At 45.6% G+C, this 21,679-nt stretch overlaps 4 protein-coding genes across 6 annotated transcripts; 3 read left to right on the forward strand and 1 right to left on the reverse strand.

Moving 5' to 3' along the window:
- The first annotated feature begins 2,074 nt into the window (after window positions 1-2,074).
- On the forward strand, window positions 2,075-7,188 carry LOC112893538 (protein WHAT'S THIS FACTOR 1 homolog). Of its 3 annotated transcripts, none has more exons than XM_025960927.1 (3): window positions 2,075-3,533; window positions 4,686-4,740; window positions 6,649-7,188. In XM_025960927.1, exon 1 carries the CDS (start codon window positions 2,114-2,116, stop codon window positions 3,365-3,367), a length of 1,254 nt encoding a protein of 417 aa, XP_025816712.1. In that variant the 5' UTR covers window positions 2,075-2,113; the 3' UTR covers window positions 3,368-3,533; window positions 4,686-4,740; window positions 6,649-7,188. The 3 variants fall into 3 exon arrangements, with proteins under 3 accessions (XP_025816712.1, XP_025816711.1, XP_025816713.1); XM_025960926.1 differs by having other exon boundaries at window positions 4,696-4,740; window positions 6,649-7,150; XM_025960928.1 differs by lacking the exons at window positions 4,686-4,740; window positions 6,649-7,188 and adding an exon at window positions 3,902-4,673.
- Window positions 7,189-7,908: 720 nt separating this feature from the next.
- Window positions 7,909-8,538, reverse strand: LOC112892714. The gene has a single exon (XM_025959843.1). It carries the CDS (start codon window positions 8,536-8,538, stop codon window positions 7,909-7,911), a length of 630 nt encoding a protein of 209 aa, XP_025815628.1.
- A 3,450-nt stretch (window positions 8,539-11,988) lies between these two features.
- Window positions 11,989-13,634, forward strand: LOC112892715 (transcription factor TIP2-like). The gene is made up of 4 exons (XM_025959844.1): window positions 11,989-12,109; window positions 12,360-12,942; window positions 13,022-13,441; window positions 13,563-13,634. The coding sequence occupies exons 2-4, from the start codon at window positions 12,379-12,381 to the stop codon at window positions 13,632-13,634; spliced, it is 1,056 nt and encodes a 351-aa protein (XP_025815629.1). The 5' UTR covers window positions 11,989-12,109; window positions 12,360-12,378.
- A 4,757-nt stretch (window positions 13,635-18,391) lies between these two features.
- LOC112895814 (S-adenosylmethionine synthase 3) lies at window positions 18,392-21,573 on the forward strand. The gene is made up of 2 exons (XM_025963810.1): window positions 18,392-18,542; window positions 20,067-21,573. The coding sequence occupies exon 2, from the start codon at window positions 20,077-20,079 to the stop codon at window positions 21,265-21,267; it is 1,191 nt and encodes a 396-aa protein (XP_025819595.1). The 5' UTR covers window positions 18,392-18,542; window positions 20,067-20,076; the 3' UTR covers window positions 21,268-21,573.
- Window positions 21,574-21,679: the final 106 nt, after the last annotated feature.

Here is a 21,679-nt window from a genome sequence, read left to right on the forward strand (position 1 = left end):
TGCTCGACTCCCGTTTGCTGCCTGGATGTCCTTGGAATCTTGGATGCTTGACAGTGGTAACTTCCAGTGATATGCAATATGCTTTGTCCATGTGCTTGGTGGAGGCTCGACCACTTTCTTGGTTCATGTTACTTGCTTTTCCTGTCCAGTGAACGTGTGCTGCGATTGTAATCCTTTGTGGTTCCCTTTCTCCTTCTGTCTAAGTTGTATCCTGATTGCCTGTGTACCAGATCATGTAATGGCCCTGTTTGGTTTCGCTTACCTGAGAATCGCTTATCTGAGAATCAAGATTTTCTGATAATCCGCTGTCTGAAGAATCTGCTGTCTGAAGAATCTGAGGTGTTTGGCAATCCTGATTATTTCTACTGGATTGTCTGTTCTGACTGTAAAATGATCTATCTGCCCCTGAGTCCTGTAATAGCTCATTTTGATCGGATTTCTCTACCATTTTCAATTCTAAGTATATTATTAGTACCAGAATTTTGTTATAGTATAATTATAGTCATAAAACACACAATAATGATAAAATACACTAATAAATAATAGTCATGATGAATATAGATTAATAAATAATACAATTTTACAATGATATTCAAGACATCATAGAGGCAGCAATAGCGTCACGAAAGGTACCCATATCAATGTCATCTCCTGGAGCACTAGCATCGATCATGGTAGGTTGGCTGCCACCGGTAGCATTATCTTGCACATCGGAGTTAAAATCTGGATCTTCATTGGTATTTTCTCTAACAAAATTGTGAAGAGCCATACATGCGACTATAATTTTTGCTTGTTTGGTAATAGGATAGCTAGGCAAGTGCAACAAGATACGCCACTTCATCTTCAACACTCCAAATGAACGTTCAATCACATTTCTAAGTGATGAATGTGCTTGATTGAACATTTCTTTTTGTCCCACTGGTTGGTGATGTTGCCATTCCGAAACATGATACCTTTGTCCCCTATAAGGTGCAAGATACCCTTTTCTATTAGGATATCCGGAGTCCACAAGATAATACTTTCCATTGGGAGGCTTTGGGAATTAGTTCTGGTATGTAAGTAGAGTATCCAAAAATACGCGAGTGTCATGTACGGACCCAGGCCAGCCAGTGACAACAAATGTAAATCTCATATCAAAGTCACAAACAGCCATGACATTTTGTGAAGTATACCCATGCCTACCAATATATTTTGGTTGTTCAGATGCCGGAACAGTGACTTCTATATGCGTGCCATCAATGGCACCAATACAATCTTTGAAATGAGGCCAAAATCTTGCTTCTTGCAACTTAGGGTGAATTGTTCCGAACTGTGGATCCTGTGGCCTAATATTGTAAAAAGCCAGTCCCATAATAGCATCTAGAACTTCATCAACCTTTCTACTAATTGTTTCCAATGAGTGTTTGAACCTATTCCTAGCTTGCCTAAATGATTGAGGACCACCACACATCCACAAAAACATGGCTACTGCTTCCTTCGTACACATTTTTCGACTTGATTTCAACCCATAATTCTGTACCAATGTGTCATGGAGATGTAGAAAAACTGACCTTGACATTCTGAACATATCATAGCAGTCAACTGCATTCGCTAGAGTTAGCTCAACCCATTGGATCCCAGTCATAACTGGAATATTATCAGGAATTGGTGCACTCCTGCCGGTTGATCGTTACGGACGATTTTTCCTACGTCATGTTTAAAGTACATTCAATGTTAAAACAAGCTACAAACAAAAAAATGGTATTTAAACAATTTGTTTGAACATGATATGAATGGTCAAATCTCACCCAAAAGTTAATGATGGCAACTATTTCGAAACGGAGGGAATATTTGGCCAGGTTAGCTTCTATATCTAGAGTCTAGAGATTGGATTATCTACAATTTTAGATTGAAATCACCGTAAAACGTCACGAGAATTTTCAATCCTACGTTTTCGCTTATGCCAGGCTCCTACAAGCAAAGAAGAAAACAACATAAATTTTGTCGCAGCTGGCCAGCTACTACACATCAAGGCGTTTTCAAGAAACCCGTGAATCCTGTGCGAAGGCGTATTCTATGCTATAGTAGTAGCAGTGCTGTAGTGCCCACACTCTTTCAGGGGTACCCGCCCACAATGCTTCTTCCGGCGGCCGCCGCCGCCGCCGCCGCCGCCAGCCGCCTTGTCCCGCTCTCCCCATGTCGGCGCATATCCTCTCTAAAAGTCCCGTGGAAGCGCGACCCCGTCCTCGACGCCGCCATCACCCGCGACCGCCGCTTCCGCCAGGCGTCCCGCCTCGTCCGCGAGGTGCTCCTCTCCCCGGGCCGCCGCCTCCTCTTCCGCTACCTCACCAAGCGCCGCGAGCGCGTCAATCTCCCCGTCCGCGTCCCCACTTTCCTCAGAAGGTACCCCACCCTCCTCTCCGTCTCCCCTCCCCCCGAGCCGATCGCCTCGCCCTCCCCGCAGCTCCTCGCCTTCCTCGACTTCGCCTCCCGCCTCTACGAACTCCACGCCCCGCTCCTCGCCTCCAGGCTGGCCAAGCTCCTCATGATCTCCTCCACCCACGCCTTGCCCGTCACCAAAATCGCTTCCGCCAAGCGCGACTTCGGGCTCCCCGACGACTTCTTGGTCTCGTTGGTCCCGAAGTACCCCGATCTCTTCCGCCTCGTCGGCGACCCCGGGCCCGACGCGTCTGGGAACGCATTCCTCGAGTTGGTGGCTTGGGACGACCAACTGGCGAGGTCGGTGATTGAATTGAAGGCTGACAAGGAGGCTGATGTCGTCGGAATTCGGCTCAGGCCAAACTTTACTGTTAAATTGCCCAAGGGGTTCTACCTCAAGAAGGAAATGAGGGAGTGGGTGAGGGATTGGCTTGAGTTGCCATATGTCTCACCTTATGCAGATGCATCCAGTCTTTGTCCGGCGTCCCCGGAGGCTGAGAAGCGAACAATTGGTGTTTTACATGAGCTGTTGTCTCTGACAGTAGAGCGAAGGATGGCACTGCCAATTATTGCGAAATTTTGTGACGAGTATAGGCTACCAAATGCATTTGCCAATGCGTTCACAAGGCACCCAGGGATCTTCTATGTATCGCTCAAGGGTGGAATCAAGACAGCAGTATTGAGGGAAGCATATGATGAGAAGGGGGAGCTTGTAGATAGAGACCCATTGCTTGAGTTAAAGGAGAGATTTGTGGCAATCATGGAAGAGGGGCATAAAAAGTATTTAGAAGACTTGAAGAGGAAGAGGGAGGCACTGCAGAAAGAGAGGGAGGTTGCAGGTCGTGAGGGTGTAAAATTACCTGTAGAGATGGAGGAACAGTTTGAGGAGGATTGGCATAGTGGGGCTTCCGAAGGAGATGATGACACGGATGATGCATGTGCACAGTAGGAGGCAAATGAAGGCAGTGTTGTTAGTGGCTCTTGCAATTCCGTTTGTCCCTGGTTAGTATTGCTTTGAGAACTGGCAAAGGAAATTGGCTAATGCCCAAGTTTGTTCTTTCATCTACTGACGGTTAATATAAAGGATGTTGGAATTTGATACACTATCAATGCTGGTGAGATCTTTTTTGACTTATCACTTGAAACATTTTCTTGTCAGTAATCTTCATGAAAGTCTTTCTTGTTAGTTAGCTCATTGAGGCTGGGGAGGATACTGCTGGTTTTAGTGTTGGGACCTATGTAATCTGTTCAGATCCAAGAGTTATTTTGAGCTGATCAGTGCAAGTCTATTTCTTCTATGAAATTTTGTGAAAAACATTGCATCATCATGCTCTTATGCACTATACATCATTAAGATGGATACCACATATAAGACATGAAGTAATGCTTTCGATAAATGCAAAACATTTCTGTACTCAATGGAATCCATCTTAACACACTGAATTGCAAAGTTTCCTTTCTAATAATGGACCCAAATTTTCAGCTGTGCCCCATTTGTTTCCGAAACCTAAATGATTATCAGACGAGCTATATGCCTCTATCCAGATTTCCCCCCCTCACAGTCACTGTAAGTCATTTGGTATACATTTTTCCCCAGAATAGCAAGTGGTGTGTAGCCAAAGGTAAGACTTCCAGGGTATGGATGGTTAATTATGCAAGGTAGGAACAGTCTTGACAGGGTTTCGGTTGGGCCACTCAAGTTCGAGAAATCAAATTTGTATAAATGTTCCAGTTGGTCTTGTGTGCATGATGAACATCATATTTATCACCTGGAAAGTGGAAGGCTCACGGCTGCCACCTTCAATGGTTCCACTTCCACTTCCACCTGAGACTGAGGCTATGTAAAAAGTTTGATTTTTGCTGAGCACTTGGAATCAACTTGGAGTATAGGTTGAATTGAATGAAATTCTTTGCAGCCCTCGATGGTTCTACCTGGGAGTGGGGCTATATAAAAAGATTTGGTTCTTGCAAAGTATCTGAATCAACTTAGAGAACAGTGCATTGATTTAAAATTAGCTTGCCTGAGTGTGCCTGTGGCCTAAGAGATTTTTTACTTTCTGAGTTTTATGTTGTTTGTAGTATGGAGTCTTCCAAAATCCAACCATAAGTTTGTTTTCTTTCCCACTTTAGCTTCATATGGGCCATTTTTCCAATCATCCTTGATTCCAAGTCTCTACTTACATAAGCTTGTCGAGATTTCAATTGGAGCTTGAATTGTGCCCGATCTGAGAAATAGGCTGACTGAAGTAAAGCTGACTAGATGTTAGTTCATTGCAGGACCTGGTTTCACTACAAGATCGAATCATCAGCCTGCTATTCCATGTATGAGTGTACTATTACTCTGTTTATTGTTTTTCTTACTCTATGATTCCATTATGTATTTTCAAGAACAGAAAGCCATATATATTTTCACTCTAATTTAAGTTTCAACTTTGTCTCTCAAACATTTAGATAAATGGAGGGACATGTGTTGCTCTACTGGATCTTTACATTGTTTTTGCATTATTCTGAACTCTTTCATGTGTATTGATACAGTGGTAATGATTGTTTGTGGAGTATAGTTGGTCAATTCTACTCATATTGCATTTTCTTGAGTCTTGCTGAAGTTGATTAAATTAATATAAATTTGAAAAATGAGTAGAACAACTCTGGCAACTCCTAGATAATGAATATAAGATCTAGCGCTAGATAATCACATTGACTGCAATTGCTAGTTTAGCTTTGTTGTTTAGTGGTATTGCTTAGTTGTTTTGACAAAAGTGTATGTAAACAAAGTCAGTTTGTTTGATAAATGATAAAACCTAATAAAGTACTTTAACGGCAAAACATGTAATTCATTCTTTCTAATAAGATAAGGGTGCTCAGGTAGAGGAAAACAACTACCGGTTTGTAGTAATCAGGCTCAGAATAGTACAGTTGCTCAAATGAAAATGGATCTATTTTCTGTAGTGTTCCTTTTCCTTAAGGCTCAGGTAGAGGATATCAACTACCATTTAGCTGCGTGTTGTAGTTTGCTGCGGCATGATATACAATGTCATATGTTGTTTCTCTGCCTGTGTATCCTAGCTATGCTGAGACCGAGAGTGGCCTTAGTATGATTGTCATATGTTGTTTTTCTGTCTGTATATCCTAGCTATGCAGAGGCTGAGAGTGGTCTTAGTATGATTGTCATATGTTGTTTTTCTGTCTGTATATGCTAGCTATGCAGAGGCTGAGAGTGGTGGTCTTAGTATGATTGTATGATGTTGAAGTAATTGCCTAAGATTAATAAAGCTTCCCTTATCGAAAACCCTCTACCATTTTGTTACCTCTCCACCCTCCATGAAACACATACAAAAGTAACTGCTACTAGTGAGTAACAATACAAACTATCTTTCTCTTTTGATATTTTGTATTTGATTAATGTAAGGTCTTGTTTGTTTATATTATTTTCCTTGCTACGTTCTTTCTTTTTTAATCTCATTATATCTTCTCCACGCCTTCTCATCTCATCTGGTGGAGTTAATTTGTTGCATTTTCTTATTAACAGTTATCTGTGCTTCCTGCTAGGACAATTATGTGCCTTCTTGTTAAAAAAAAGATCTCCTTGTTTTTTCATTTTAGCAAAAAAGTATTGTTTACTTATTCTGGGTAACATATATTATCTGCATGAAGAATGAAGAGCAATGAAAAACTATTGTTCTCACAAAGCTTCCTGTTAGTCCACTTACCTACACTTTTCTTATCCATTGCTTTTGATATGTTGACATCCATAATTGTTAAGAACTCCTTTATAGAGTTGCTTCTTGTGCAGTTCATGAGGCTAACTAGGCTCAAATTTATCCTCTGCTCAATAGAATTATATCACTTTGACATGGAATTATATCTTTGCTCAATACTTCATAAGAGTTTATTCTTACCTTCTCCATGCCAGGAATTGAGCTTGCTATTTTCTATAGTTATTTTTGTGTCATCATCTGCAGTAAGTAGGATAAACATCTGAGTGCTGTGCTGATCTCACCTCACTATTGGGTGAGCCATTGCACTCATGAACTAAGTCGCGGCCTAATACTTGACTTGATTAGGCACACTCCCTTTTTATATGCTCCTAACTCGCTACCTTGATTTTTACGTGGCAGTGGTCTTTTGAGCATCTTATTTGCATATTTTGAATTAAATATACTCTGCTCTTAAGCTTGATGACTTCCGAATTCCAATCTGACTGCGGCTTCTGGTTGACTTGTTTGACAGGTGATGGTGTCTTCTTAATGTCCAGCTTGGACTTGCAGTGGTTGAGAGGGGAATCCTTAAGAAATCTCAAAGCGGGAAGCCATGAAATCTGTCTACAGTGAGGAACTGGTTGATGGGACGAGGCATTCCTGATGGCAGTGAAGGATGAATTTTAAGCTGACAATTTGTGAAATATCGCATTCATGGGATCGAAACCTAGTTTTTGAATTGCTGAATGGAGCACAGGCCGCAGGATTCGGCATTCCTGAAGAGGTTCGTGGTGTAGTAATCAGGCTCTAGCTTTAGACTGCTCGCCTCGGTCATTGTGTTGGGGCTTTGTGCTGGTTATTTTGTTGGGGCTGTATGCGCTAACAATGCTGGTGCATGTTTTGGTCCGCTCTCATGCAATGGAATGGAACTAGAGGAATCCCCTTTATAATAAATTAAAGGAATCTGCTCCAGGAATCTTTTCCTGTTGAAAATGAAGATTTTGTACTTAAGTGTTGAGGGAAGGATTTCTACACTCGTTTCCGTTCACTGTATGCAGGTTTTTACATGCAATGGTCTTTCGAGCATCTACTTGCACGTTTGAATTAACAAGCCATCCTGCTCTGCTCTGGAACGTGGTGGCTTCCATCTGACTGCTGCATTAGATTGGCCTACTTGACAGGGGTTCGTGTCTTCTGAATTTACAGATTGGACGGTAATCTGACTGAGGCTTTCTTTCCAACGATATGGAAGGATGAATTTTAAGCTGACAAATGTAACATGGAAACATAGTGGGTCCATTGCTTCCTGGTTCCTGCCTCGCAAATTTATCCTGCAAGTCTTGGAAACGTTTCACTGGTTTACCACCCACATTCTGGACCCGCATTTTCCATCTCAGTATGTCATTGCTGAACCTCGCAAGTCACTTCTCTCCGTTGTTAAGCTGAAAGAACGGATGCGTTCTATTGATGCATATGAAGTTTTGATCAGCATCGATTGAACAGGATGCATGTCAAAACAATTACAATAGTTGGGCGAATTTAGACATTGTGTTTCGTCTTCACTGCTACATGTACAAACCAGGAGACGTTGACGACTTGACACTGCTTCTCAGAGTCCCTAAACCCTATTGCGCATTGGCGCCTCGACATGACAAGCGCCTCTCGTCCCTCGATCCCCAGCAGCTCGCTCGGCTCCTCTCCTTAATGGTCGGGTGCGCCTTCGTCGACCTCTGCTCAACCATCTCCGGGACCTTGCGGTGCCGCTTCACGTCCTCTGCTTCTCGGCAGTAGCCTACTGTGTGCTTGCGCTTTGCATCCTCTGTCTTCTCGCCGCGGACGCGATCACCGCCGGCCCCGCAAACGCCCGGTGGCATCTTCTTGGGGCGCTCTGGGCTGGAATCATGGCAGCTTGCTTCACATTCGCTACAAGAACCGTGGGTTCACGGCCGCTGCGGGCGTCTCCGGCGGAGGGAGGAGCGGACACGGGCACCGTCTCGTCCTCCTGCGGTATCCGCGACAGCGTCTCCAAGGCGGCTCTGACCCTGGCCAGGTCGCCCTCGATCGACGCCCTCCACCCGTCGAAGACGCGGCGCGCGAGGCCGCGGACCCGCCCGGACTCGTGCCCCCGCAGGCCGGCGACGGCCTTGGCGACGTCGGTGGACGTCAGCATCGTCGGCGTCACGGGCACCAGCCGCAGCGTCTGAAGCGCCTCGACCATCGTCTGGTCCAGCAGCAGGCAGAGCCCCTCCGCGCGCTCGGCGCCGCCGTCGTCCCCGGCGTCGCAGAGCTTCTCCACGAGGTCGCCCCTCACTCGCCTGTACTTGTCCCGGGAGCAGGCCAGGGCCGACTCGATGGCGGCGTCGATGGCGCCGAACGCCGGGAAGAAGCGCTTCCACCGGCGGAGCGGGCTCCTGTCCGCCATGGCGGCGGCGCGCGGAGACTCTGCCCTAGCTGCTAGGTACAGGGAGACGCCGGCGATGTGCCGGTGTTCGATGGACTCCCGTCGATGCACCGCCGGCTTTTATTGATCGCCACGCGAGAATCCGACTGAGAAGAGGCGGTGGTGTTTGTTCGTCTCCGGCACAACAACACAGTCGGATTCAGCGGAATGCAACAATGCTGCTGCTCGTTCCCTCTTGCCCGTGGCGGCAAAACACACGCTACCGTACGCACGTCGCACGTACCGACATACGTGTACTCCCTGATCCCTCACAAAGTTCCAAGGAATTCGATTCAAACTCGAAATAAACTAGATCGGCATGCTTCGGAGCGGGGGATTTATTGATAGTACGTGCAACTAGCCGCCATATTATCGCACATATCCGCTGGAGATGATAATATTTCAGAACAAAATAAAATATTCTAGAGATGATAATATTCCAGAACAAAATAACATCCCTAGCGGATATGTGCGATAATACGGCGGCTAGTCGCACGTGCTATAAATAACATCCCCCCTTCGGAGCTCCATGACTCCATCCAACTCACAACTGAACTTTGACGTGTAAGGAATGGCAGTCTGACGGCGGGTGGCCGCACATGCCATGGTGTGGGTTAATTCACATGCCAAAATGCACCCAGAGTCTCAGAGATTGGGATTTGAGATGTATGCGAGTTGGGTGTGGATCTATCTTTTCACACGCTGGTGCCCTGCGGGATCATAATAAAGGTTTGCTTGAGATTCTTCTCACAAATTTAGGGATTGTCTGGATCAAGTCCTAATACCTAAAAATGCTAAACTTTAGCACTAGCTTATCCAAATATGAGTGCTAATAGGGTGGGCTAAAGTCAAGACTCAAAAATTTTAGCATAGGGTATGAGTGCTAATAGGTGCTAAAATTTTAGCACTCAACTTTAGCGCATTCAAATAGACCCTTAGACCTAGAGATGTATACGACCGATCGAGCACAACGAAAAATCCTTAACCGTGTGAGCATTCCCATGCATACGGTCACTTGTGATTCATATAGCTGCTTATTAGGTGGCAATTTATATGCTAAAAATTGTTACTTGATTCATGATCATAGTGATTGTTGTGTTGTTAACACACCTGCAGGTGCGGGTGAGACATTTCAGCCGCGGGCTGGTCGAGAGTAAGCGTGGTCAAGTGACGGTTTTTGACGGGGGTAGGCATTACTTCACCCCTACTTCACCAGACCCGTTATTGCCACCTCCTCGCTCCCTCTCCCTCTCTCTCTCTCTCTCTCTCTCTCTCTCTCTCTCTCTCTCTCTCTCTCTCTCTCTCTCTCTCTCGCGCGCGCGCGCGCGCTCTCTCTCTCTCCTCGCTCCCTCTCCCTCTCTCTCTCTCTCTCTCTCTCTCACGGTACGTTGGAGGACGAGGCAAAAGCCTGGTGAGGATCGATCATCCATGCATGGAGATCGATCGATGAACCGGTCAAAAAAGCAAAGGGCCCGGCCGGAGTTGCACACCGGGAATATTTGGTGATGCAATGGGCCGGTACAATAATAGCGAGATGTGTGCTAATTTCTACCCCTGCCTGCCTAGCTCATCATATATTTTTCCACAATGTTTTAGCGTTAATCTGCACCGGTGTAAATGTGATGTCGTCTCTTATGTACGGGCGGGCGACGACGATGAGAGGGGAGAAGATGGAAAAAAGGCGTGATCCAACCTCCGAGGGCGCCGGTCTAACAGCCCGCCCGTCCGGTTAACATGGCATGATGCTCTTACAGTTTCAGATCCCTCTCTCCTCCCTTCTCTTTCTCCCTCTGTCCACACCAGATGATGATGATTACTCGTATCAGGTTTATAGGACAGGGAGATCCTTGGACGTATTGTCAGTTAGGGCAGTGCATGTACATGCCAGCCGTCGCCGCAGTGCCTTGTTTTTTTTTTGTTTCACTAGATTGTGGAGGTTTGATTTGAAACTAACTAACTAGCTGCATAATAGCTGCATAATATATACGAAATCAACATGTTTCCATTGAAGAATAATATACATATGTTTTCATGAAGAGATTTTGTAACTGTAAGCAAGGCAAAGCTGTTACCAGCATATATAGCTGCCTATTGTATCAGCTAGTAACCATATGGTAATTAAGCAGCCTAGCTCGACTTAAATCCCGCTTGCACTGTTGCACATAGTAGTAAACAATCTTCACCGCGGTAATTATGCACTACTATTCCCTTGCCCGGTCGGTATGTGAAATAAAACATTGTAGTGCAACCCAACATCTTGCACCCAAATAAAGACAGTACAAACACCTGCACCTAAACATCAACCAACTCGATCTTAGGGACTAGAATACAATACACTGGTCCAACCTGAGTTCTCCCTGTTTGCTTAGTTATATCTGCAGCTAGCTAGCTACTCTCTCCTCTGTCTCCCTTGGCAGGCAGCTAGGCAAGTGGTGTGCAAAACAAAGGAACCAAATCGTTGCATGTCTCTATGGGCGCATACATAGCCAGCGCAAGGCTGCCTTTCTGAATCCTGCATGAGCGTGTACCACTAAAATTGTCAGTGTGTGTGCGGTGTATGGCAGAGTTCTGGTTCGGTTGGTGGGGCCCTCCGGGGAGGAATCTCAGTAACAAACCACTCTCCTGAAAGCTAGCTAGCCCGGCGGTGGCGTCGCTGTTGCCCTGCCGATCCACAAGGAACCAACAGCTTTCTCCTACCCAATGTCACAGTTGCCCCTTCTATATACCTCCCCTCTCTCCTCTCTCTCTATCCCTTCACTTCATTCCAGCCGCAGGAGCTAGCTTAACCAACCTCGCTGCTATCTTGTTTAATCTTGCACTGAATTACTGCTTTGCTGCAGCGATCTCTGAAGAAAAGGTTTGGTACTCTTATTAATAGCTTGCCTCTGTATTTGTTCTTTGGGCCATACAGCTGCTGGACTTGTTTTGTTGCTTTCTTTTAGTTCGTTTGCCAACCACATCTCCTAAATTCATTTTCCTCAAATCGAAGTTGTTTTCTCGACCAGATGCATTGATGATCTAAGTTGTTCTTCCTTAGCCCCCTCTGCTTTCCTTTCTGTGCATATGTATATGCAAGACCTTTTCTAGGGCAAGGCTGCCACCACATGCATGTACTGAACTCATGATGTATCCCAACCCTGCCAGTACTCATCTATTTTGCACACAGAATCTCTGCAGTTCCCTTTGTTTTTGTCATGTCCAGAATAATTAATCTTCTTCGTTTGATCCGTTTATTAGTTTCTTTATTTCTCGAATGATTGGCACTTTTTTTGGTTGCAACTGCGCGACTTTGTTCATCTCTCAATTGGATCCGGGATTTGTTCTTAGGCTACTGCATCTTGTCTTCTTTTACTTCTTTCTGTGCGCACTTCTTCTTATTTTCTTTCAGAACCATGCGTGATGTGTTCCTGCTATGTTCAGTCAATCAAATAACTTTATATACGTATGATTTGAGTTGTTTTTCTTCACTTGATCTGTGAGCCAAGGCGGCGCACTCTCGTCCTTGACCTAGTCCTGTCTTCCATTTTTGCAACTCAGGTCGCTTGCTAGCTAGGTAGTTAAGTTCTTGCTGTTATAAATTACAATGTGTACAAATTTGGAGTTAAGAACATGGAGTAGTTCGACACAAAAGTGTTTTTTTATTTATTTTCTTAAAGAAATCTAAGATGCATGCAGCTGGCGTGCTCAATTTTACCTTTCCCATTTGCATATATCCTCTTAGATTTAACAAGTAAATTGGAGGCACATGCATGAGATGTTCTGCTTGTGTTGATGTACTGATCCAGTTTGTTTGTGTGTTTCAGTAGCGTGCAATTGAGCAGGATGTATCACCCGCAGTGCGAGCTCCTGATGGCGCACGAGACCCGGGACCTGGACGCCGGCCAGCCGCACCTCACCGCCTCCGCCGGCGTCGCGACCATCTCGACGGAGCTCAGCTTCCACCTGCTCCACTCCCTCGACGCCGCCGCGGCGGTCTCCGCCGTCACGCCGCAGCCCACCATCGACTACTTCTTCGGCGGCGCCGCCGATCCTCACCAGCCGGCGGTGCAGTACGAGCCGCTGCCCCCCACCCAGCACACCATGAACATGCTGCGCGACTACTGCAACGGCCACTACACCACCGCCGAGCCGTACCTCCGCGGGGCAAGGACCGGCGCCCTCGTCTTCGGTGCCACCGACGACGAGTCGGCTGCCTACATGCCCGGGCCCTTCGAGAGCTCCCCGCCCCCACGGGCCACCGGCGGCAGGAAGCGGAGCAGGGCGCTGCTGGGCGGCGGCTTCCATGGTGGGCCAGCCAACGGTGTCGAGAAGAAGGAGAAGCAGCGCCGGCTGCGGCTCACCGAGAAGTACACCGCCCTTATGCTCCTCATCCCCAACCGTACAAAGGTAAGCTGTCCAAATTTCTTGACTCATCTCTTCTGTTCATCTGGTCTAATTTATTTTTTTCCTGTTATTTTTGGTACAGGATGATAGGGCGACGGTGATCTCGGACGCGATTGAATACATCCATGAACTGGGGAGGACGGTGGAGGAGCTGACGCTGCTGGTGGAGAAGAAGCGGCGCCGGATGGAGCTGCAAGGGGACGTGGTGGACGCGGTGGTCGTGCCGGCCGGTGAGGCCGAGAGCTCGGAGGGCGAGGTGGCACCGCCAGTACCGGCCGCCCAGCTGCAGCCGATCCGGAGCACGTACATCCAGCGCCGGAGCAAGGACACGACCGTGGACGTGCGGATCGTGGAGGAAGACGTGAACATCAAGCTCACCAAGCGCCGTCGGGATGGGTGCCTCGCGGCCGCGTCGCGCGCGCTGGACGACCTCCGGCTTGACCTCGTCCACCTCTCCGGCGGCAAGATCGGCGACTGCCACATCTACATGTTCAACACCAAGGTGAGCCATCGATCTACATCCTATTGTTTAATTTCATTTGCATGATCTTCCCATCGAGGTTTCATATGCTACATACGTGCTCAAAAAATAACACTTGTTCTCTTTGTTGATTTGGGTGCAGATTCACAAGAGCTTCCCGGTGTTTGCGAGTGCAGTGGCCAGTAGGCTGATGGAAGTGGTGGACGAGTCCTAGGCTTACAGTCTAGCCTACTGAGCATATGCATGCTAGCTTCTGCGTTACCAGCGCGCTAGCTATAGTGTTTCTTGGATGCATGACTATAGTTCTATCTTTGCTTTAATTTTTAAACTGCTTGATCCTGTGATGAGCATTCAGAGACATGTTTAGCTGTTTTTAAATATCAGGTTGTTTTGGTCGAATTGAATAAATTGGCACACTTGTGAGATTCATATATTTATATGTGTCTATTAATAGATGGATTATTGTTGATCGAGAGATAAGCATAGATGTACAGAGTGAGTAGGGTGACTTGCATGAGTACACCGGTATAGTTCTGGCCTTCTGGGGGATGCAACTGGTTAGGTGATTCTTTGGTCAGCTATATATATATAGGCTTATATTAATTCCATGCGATATATTGTGGTCTGGAATTGTTTTTATTATATTTTTCTCCTAAAGCTTCTTGAATGATATATATTACCTTCTTTACTCTAAAAGTTAGTTCAACCTGGTCGGTAGATTCAGTTTAGGATGGTAGAATGCACAAGTGTAAAACAAACTCCAACTCGTCACTCCAGTTTTCAGAAAAGATAACTTATTTTGTGTCATTTCACAGAGGCGCGGACGAAAAGGTATTTAAGAGCGAGAGTGACAGAATTTTAGTTGGAGAATAGAACTATATATATTTAAATCAATAAAATGTGTGACAAGCATGCCAAATGTGAATGCACATATCCTTTTATTAGAGCTACAGTCCCATGCATGTCATCGTCTATTTGTTCTTAATACAAAGATTTACTTAAGCAAGGGCATGCTTAACTTGCGCAATTGAACATTTAGGATCAGCATATGTTTAGTTGTCATGATACATAAAAACAACGGGCGGGAAGATTCAGGGCGCGGGAATAATTTTAAATTTAAGATTTCTTTTTGTAGAAGAAACGGAAAACCCCGATAAATTCTCACATGCACCTTTAAATTTGGTGGCCCCATATGAAGGAAAAAACATACCCACTGAATGTTCTTTCTTAAGAAAATACATTTAGAAGGAATGCTACATGAAAGAAACTTTTAACTGACTATATCGATCTGGGAAATCTTATGCACTAGCTAACTATAAATCCCTCCGTCCTCCCCTTCCCCTCAAAGGATTTTGATTTATTTTTTTCGGATTGATGTGCTTTTGTTACTCATGGTATGTTAGGTTTACAATGAAGCTCGAGGCATCTATGAACCTGTAGGGGTAGGGTGCTTCATCAAGCCATTAGCCCAGCATCTCCAGCAGATTACTTATCTCTCGTAACCTATATATTTTTTCTCTCCATCACCAATAATACTTTGGTAGTCAGTGTTATAGCAGATTACTCAATGGATTAGGGTAGAGGGAGGAATCCATATATTTCAGTAAGAGAAAGGTGTGTTTTGGTGATCACAAAAAATATTTTGGTATTAACGATGAAATTGGTAATCTGCTGCAGCACATTCCATTACTAAAAGGATAATTTTATGGTACTGAGGAGAGAGATGAGTAATTTGATGGAGAAATCAAGCTACGATAAAGTTTGGCAATGCATGCAGTGCCCTATTATAAGAATGGCTAGTAAAGTGAAGTTTAAATTCAAAAATACCTCGGACAAAGTTTAAAAGGATTTTGCTGGTTGGAAGTTGACCACTAACAAACCAGCGGTGGATTCACCGCCCTGGGCTTCTTTTGAGTTTTGATTGGTAGGTTCGCTTGCAATGTGGGTTTCTTTTTTGGTGGGCTTCACCACTTGACTCGTTTGGTCTCCGTCACAATGGGCTTGCTTGTTTGGGCTCCTCTCTGTCTTCTTCCTTCTTTCTTTACACTTTACTTTTCTTTTCTTCCTTTCACCTTTTGCAAGATCTTGGCATGCTATATGAAATTTCTTTGTTAAAAATAATTAAAAATAGAGTAAACTTCACAGAATTTACATATCTGCCTAGAATTATCATGAAGTTATACTTCCTCCGTCCTAAAAAGAATGCAACTCCCGCTTCCCGATGAGTCAAACAATTTCAAATTTGACCAAATTTATACAAAATAATATTAATATTTATGTTACAAAATAAGTATCATTAGATTAATCATGTAATATATTTTCATACTAAATCTATTTGTAGATATAAATATTAGTAAATTTTTATACAAGTTTGGTCAAATTTAAAACTGTTTGACTTCTTGAAACACGAGAGTTGTATTCTTTTTAGAATGGAGGAAGTACCTTTTAGAACTCTATAGCACATAAATATACTACACTTGTAACCGGAAGCATGTTATGTATACATGTGGCTCTGTTGATTAAAAGTTACTTGACATGTGGCTTAACTATTGTTGCTTAAGTGCTTAACCCTATAGTTTCTGATATTATGCATGTACATATGTAGGTTTGCAATAAGAACTAAAAATTTTATTTTTATGAATTTTGAGCACATTGGTGAACAAAAATTTGAAAAGCTATTGTAGTCTATATTCTCCATAAATGATAACATATACACACACTATTAATTGATCTAATAAACTTCAACGTTGGTACGAGAGCCGATGGAAACGTGCAAACATCCTGTTATCCTCAGGTGATGACAAACCTAACACCGTGTGTTATGAACTACTCCCTGTGTTGCAAGTTGCAGGTTATTTTAGCAAATCTAAATATATAACTTTTGCTATATATAGACATAATATTTATCAAGATACATACCAAAACTATGTATCTAGATTTATCAAAATAACCTACAATTTGGAACAGAGGAAATAATTCACAAAGTATCCATCTATTCTCAGCTATGTATCCGGATCCGGATGTTGTCCAAGGGTGTTGACAAAGGAAAAAAAAGAATGAGAGTACATATGTCATCTGCATATTTGGTTTCTAGAGTTTATCTTAAAGGCCTCCGAGAGTCGGCCCTTCATGGCCTCTCAGAGCATCATGCCTTTGTACCATCGAGTTTCGCTTGAAACCAAGCTCGAGTCTTGATAAGCTGGGAGGTACATATATCTCCAACTGTCTCTGCCCCTAACTGGTAAGATAAGCTAAGCTAACTCGTTCGGTTAGGCTAGAATGAGGCTAGGAATTCTTCTAGAAAGTTAAAAGCTTATATAAATTAGCTAGCAGTTCCGGTTTGGAATTTTTCCATGGAGTCATTCCTGGAGAACTGAACGGCCTCTAAGGGAGATGAGATAACACCAATGCCCTACGCTCTAGGTACCATGGAACCCTACCTAAGCAACTTACTTAAACTGATTGCTGTTAGCTCAGTATTTCTTTTTTTCAAGTAAAAGAGAGCTTTATTGATTAGCGCGAAGGTTACAATCATCTTTAATCAGTTCCATGACGCACACAGACGCTTGACCCAATCAAACAGCAGTGTGTATTCCTTCTAGGTGGATGCGCTAACTCCTTAGCAACTAGATTGCACTCTCTCTTTACCTTAGCGATTTGCCAGTCTACCAGCAGCTGCGTCTGGTCTTTTGCCTCCTCCAGGACGAAACAATGCGTTGAACGGTCCTCCTGCTGCTGCATGCCTTGGACAATACGGGCATAGTCAGATTCAAGGATGATCGGGTCTTGTATCCACTGTGCTGCCAGCCGAAAACCTTAAGCATGCCTGGGCTTCAGCTTCAACTGCATCTTGACACCTGAAGAGCACGCGCTAGGCGGTGAGAATGATACGGCCGTCGCTATGGTGGGCTCTCCCGACACCAACACCTGCCTCTCCCGTTTGGGGAACGAAGGACCCATCGACATTACATTTCACCCAACCTGGTGGGGCCGGCTCCCACCGTGCTCTTCTCGTCATCTCATTGGGCATCACTGTACGTTGCTTCCTGTTGTCACACGGTAAATATGGAGCTTTTCCCTTGCCTCCCACCTTATCGCCAGCAGGGAGTTCTTCAGAGAACGTGGACTGCATGGCACAGAGGGCATGAACAGCCTCTGGAATGCTCGTAGGTCCGGCCTGGTGCGTGATATTATTATGTACTGCGCCTGTCTTCCATAATAACAGCTTAACTTGATCCCTCACTGAGTCTGAACACTGATCTGATCCAACAGTAGTAGTACCTGGAATTGTGATTCAGCTGGTAGCTGCCAGTGATCTCTCATGGCCATTCGCCATCCTCTCGCCTGGGGGCAGGTAACTGTGGCGTGATAGCTTGATTCTACATCTCGGCTGCACAGCGTGCATCCATTTTCCTGATAAATTTGGCACGGCGGGTCGGCAATAAATCTCTAGCCAGCTTCCAAATAAACACATTGACTTTGGGTGGAACTCGTCCACTCCACACGCGTGACCGTAACTTTCTCTCGCCACCCGGTGCTGCACTGGTTGCCTGACACCTTGGCAACTTTCTCTCAGTATTTCTTTGACTAATTGACAGTCAGATCAGCAAGAAAAGAAAGAGATGACGAGTTGACGACGACGACATGAAGGAGATGGCCAATCAGGCCAGACGAGGAAAATCACCGAACCGGCTTGGGCTCGCACGAACGGGCCCGTGGTGGGTTGGCGACCAAAACACCCACACACTTTGGGCCCGACCCACCGAGTGCGACGCGAACGACCTTCCCCTCGCCTCGCCCACGAGGCCATGGCCTGGGTTGGTGCTCGTCGCTGTCGGGCGCGTGACGCGTGTCCGTCAGCCAACCCCCCCGTTCACAACGTACTCGCCGCCGTCCGATCCCATCCGGCGGCCACCCGGGCCACCGGGTCCAAGCTCCACGCCCCGTGCCCGGCGGGGAGAGCTATAAATACCGGCGGCTAGCGCGGTCACGGCCCTGCGTCGGCCGGAATAGCGGGTCGGATCTACTGCTACTGCTGCTTCCACGCCGTTTCCGGAGTAGCAGCGCCGTTCCGTTTCTGTCTCTCCACCTCGCACCGACGCCGCCGCCGCCAGGAGCAAAGGTGAGGCGCCGTTCTGGCCGTTTCCGTTCTCCCTAATTCCACTTCCGGCGATATTCTCGTTTGATCAAGTTCGGTTACTGTGCTTGCGAAAGATTGATTGGTTGTTCATGTTCATTGTTTCCGGGTCTCCCTCTCCTGGGGTTTTGTCCCGTTGACTGAGGAAGAAACGGCTGCTTTGTTTCCGCTTTTTCGGGCACTAGATCAGCGGCTATTTTTCGGGCCAAATCTGTTGTTTAGTCGCCTTGTTGATGCTGCGGCGGTGTTGGACAGTAAGATTAGATTACTAGTGGGTAGTTTACTGCCAGGTGACCAGGTCCTCGCTGATTGGATGCCTAGATCTGGGGTTTGTTTCTTCTGGCGGCGGTCTTGTATGTTCTGCAGCCATTTCTGCTTTTAGTAATTTAGTATAGTACCGAGTACAATTATTGAAGGATTAGCACCAAGTAATGGCGAGTGCGTGCTTCTTTAGTTCCTGGAATCTTACTGTTGCTCACTGAAAGTTTGCAACTTTGATTATTCCGCACGCCGTCAGGAAGGGGGAAGGCGCTATTCCTATGCTTAATCGCCGGCTCGCCGCGCCATTGAGTATGCAGCAAACTGGGAGAAGTGGACAGTGCATCTGGACAACTTGTGCCGTGAATAATGGCGGATTCTGTTGGTCTGAGGAATTAGGATCTTGTCCTGTCCAGAACAAAGCTAGTGAGTGGTGACTTGGATGCTTCTATGATGTAAGGTTGGGTTACTTGCGGCCTATTCCGTTGTTTGTGGAATCTTGTGCGACTTGGATAAATTTAAAGTTGCCTTTCCAGCAGATTCGAGTAGTACTTTGGCAGATTCTGTCAGTTGTCCGATTTGGAATAGATACAGTTGTGAGCAGCATTGGTAACATTTTTCAATGTAAACAATAGAAGCAAATAATGTGATTGAGCAAATCATCGAATTGTGGATGTTTGCCTTGTGGGGGGATTCTGGAAAGTTGTCACCACAAGACATTTTGTGGTAATAAGTTAAAGTTTGGTCTTGTTTCAAACTATAAATAATCCAAACCCAGATTTCTTTTGTTTCACTAGCAGTTCTTTTTAGTGCTATCGATTACCCAAACAACTATTGTCTTAGTACATTTCTGTCATGTGTGCTTGCTATATAAGCATCTTCCAGAACTTAATTGCTTCAACAGGACAAGATAATTACCCTTTTTTATAGAAATTGCTAGCCACATGATTTAATCAGGTCCTGTACAGACAGTACCTCATCTTGAAATTTTTCTAGTGCTGATGTAGCTGGTGGTACTGGGTGATCTCTTGTGATCTTCATCATATTTTCAGAAAAGCTCATCTGCTTGGGTGTTCAATGGCTTTCATATCTTTTATTATTCTTAATCAGTTTTATTTGAAAGTATTCTGGTTGTGTGTCAATGATCAAATTTGCCCATTCAAAATCTTTGGGACCCCATGGAGCCTGAACATTTCTTGGTACCCATATTTTTTCTGACTTCTGAGTTGCACATGTTACCGTGTTATGCAGGTCCAAGAAGATGGCTGAACTTGACACTTTCCTTTTCACATCTGAGTCAGTCAATGAGGGACACCCTGATAAGCTCTGTGACCAGATATCTGATGCGGTGCTTGATGCATGCCTTGCTGAAGACCCTGACAGCAAGGTTGCTTGTGAGACCTGCACTAAGACCAACATGGTCATGGTCTTTGGTGAGATCACTACCAAAGCCAATGTTGACTATGAGAAGATTGTCAGGGATACTTGCCGTGGTATTGGTTTTGTGTCCAATGATGTAGGGCTCGATGCTGATCACTGCAAGGTGCTTGTCAACATTGAGCAGCAGTCACCTGACATTGCACAGGGTGTCCATGGACACTTCACCAAGCGGCCTGAGGAGATTGGTGCTGGTGACCAGGGGCACATGTTTGGATATGCCACTGACGAGACCCCTGAAATGATGCCCCTCAGCCATGTTCTTGCCACCAAGCTTGGTGCTCGCCTCACTGAGGTCCGCAAGAATGGGACTTGCCCATGGCTGAGGCCTGATGGGAAGACCCAGGTGACTGTTGAGTACCACAACGACAATGGTGCCATGGTCCCTATTCGTGTCCACACTGTGCTAATCTCCACCCAACACGATGAGACTGTGACTAATGATGAAATTGCTGCTGATCTGAAGGAACATGTCATTAAGCCTGTTATTCCTGAGCAGTACCTTGATGAGAAGACCATTTTCCATCTCAACCCATCTGGTCGTTTTGTCATTGGTGGACCTCATGGTGATGCTGGTCTCACAGGCAGGAAGATCATTATTGACACTTATGGTGGCTGGGGGGCCCACGGTGGTGGCGCTTTCTCTGGCAAGGACCCAACCAAGGTCGACCGCAGTGGAGCCTATATTGCAAGGCAAGCAGCCAAGAGCATTGTGGCTAATGGCCTTGCCCGCCGCTGCATTGTCCAGGTGTCATATGCGATTGGCGTGCCTGAACCACTCTCAGTGTTTGTAGACACATATGGCACAGGCAAGATCCCCGACAAAGAGATCCTGAAGATTGTGCTGGAGAATTTTGACTTTAGGCCGGGGATGATTATCATCGACCTTGACTTGAAGAGAGGCGGGAATGGACGCTACCTTAAGACGGCGGCGTACGGGCACTTTGGCAGGGACGACCCGGACTTCACCTGGGAGGTGGTGAAGCCCCTCAAGTGGGAGGAGCCTTCAGCCTGACCAAAGACTTGCAGCCAGCTCCGTTTCAGTACCTTCCATCAAGTTGTGATGTTACTGCTGGTACTATACCCATCACTACCAAGTTTCTCAGTTTCTCCACTCACTGCTCTAGTAGCAGGTGTGAGCAAGATCTTATGCATAGTGTTTGTCTCTTTAAGGAGCTTGTATTGTGGGTTTGCAACGCCTTTTCTTTTCCTTCTCCTGTAATGTCGAGCCAAAGGTGGAAACTACCTAAGAAATGGAACTTCCTACTTTTTGCGCACCGCCTGTTTACAGAGCAGTTCAGTACAGAGTGATGCCCTTTTCTCTGAATGTGCAGCTATCATTCGTATGTCTGTTGCCAAGACATCAAGTTGTGATGTTAGTTCTAATACCACTCTTCTGATTGCAACTGTGCAACACCACCGAATTC

The sequence above is a fragment of the Panicum hallii genome, chromosome 5 (assembly GCF_002211085.1).
Source record: "Panicum hallii strain FIL2 chromosome 5, PHallii_v3.1, whole genome shotgun sequence".
Lineage (NCBI taxonomy): Eukaryota > Viridiplantae > Streptophyta > Magnoliopsida > Poales > Poaceae > Panicum > Panicum hallii.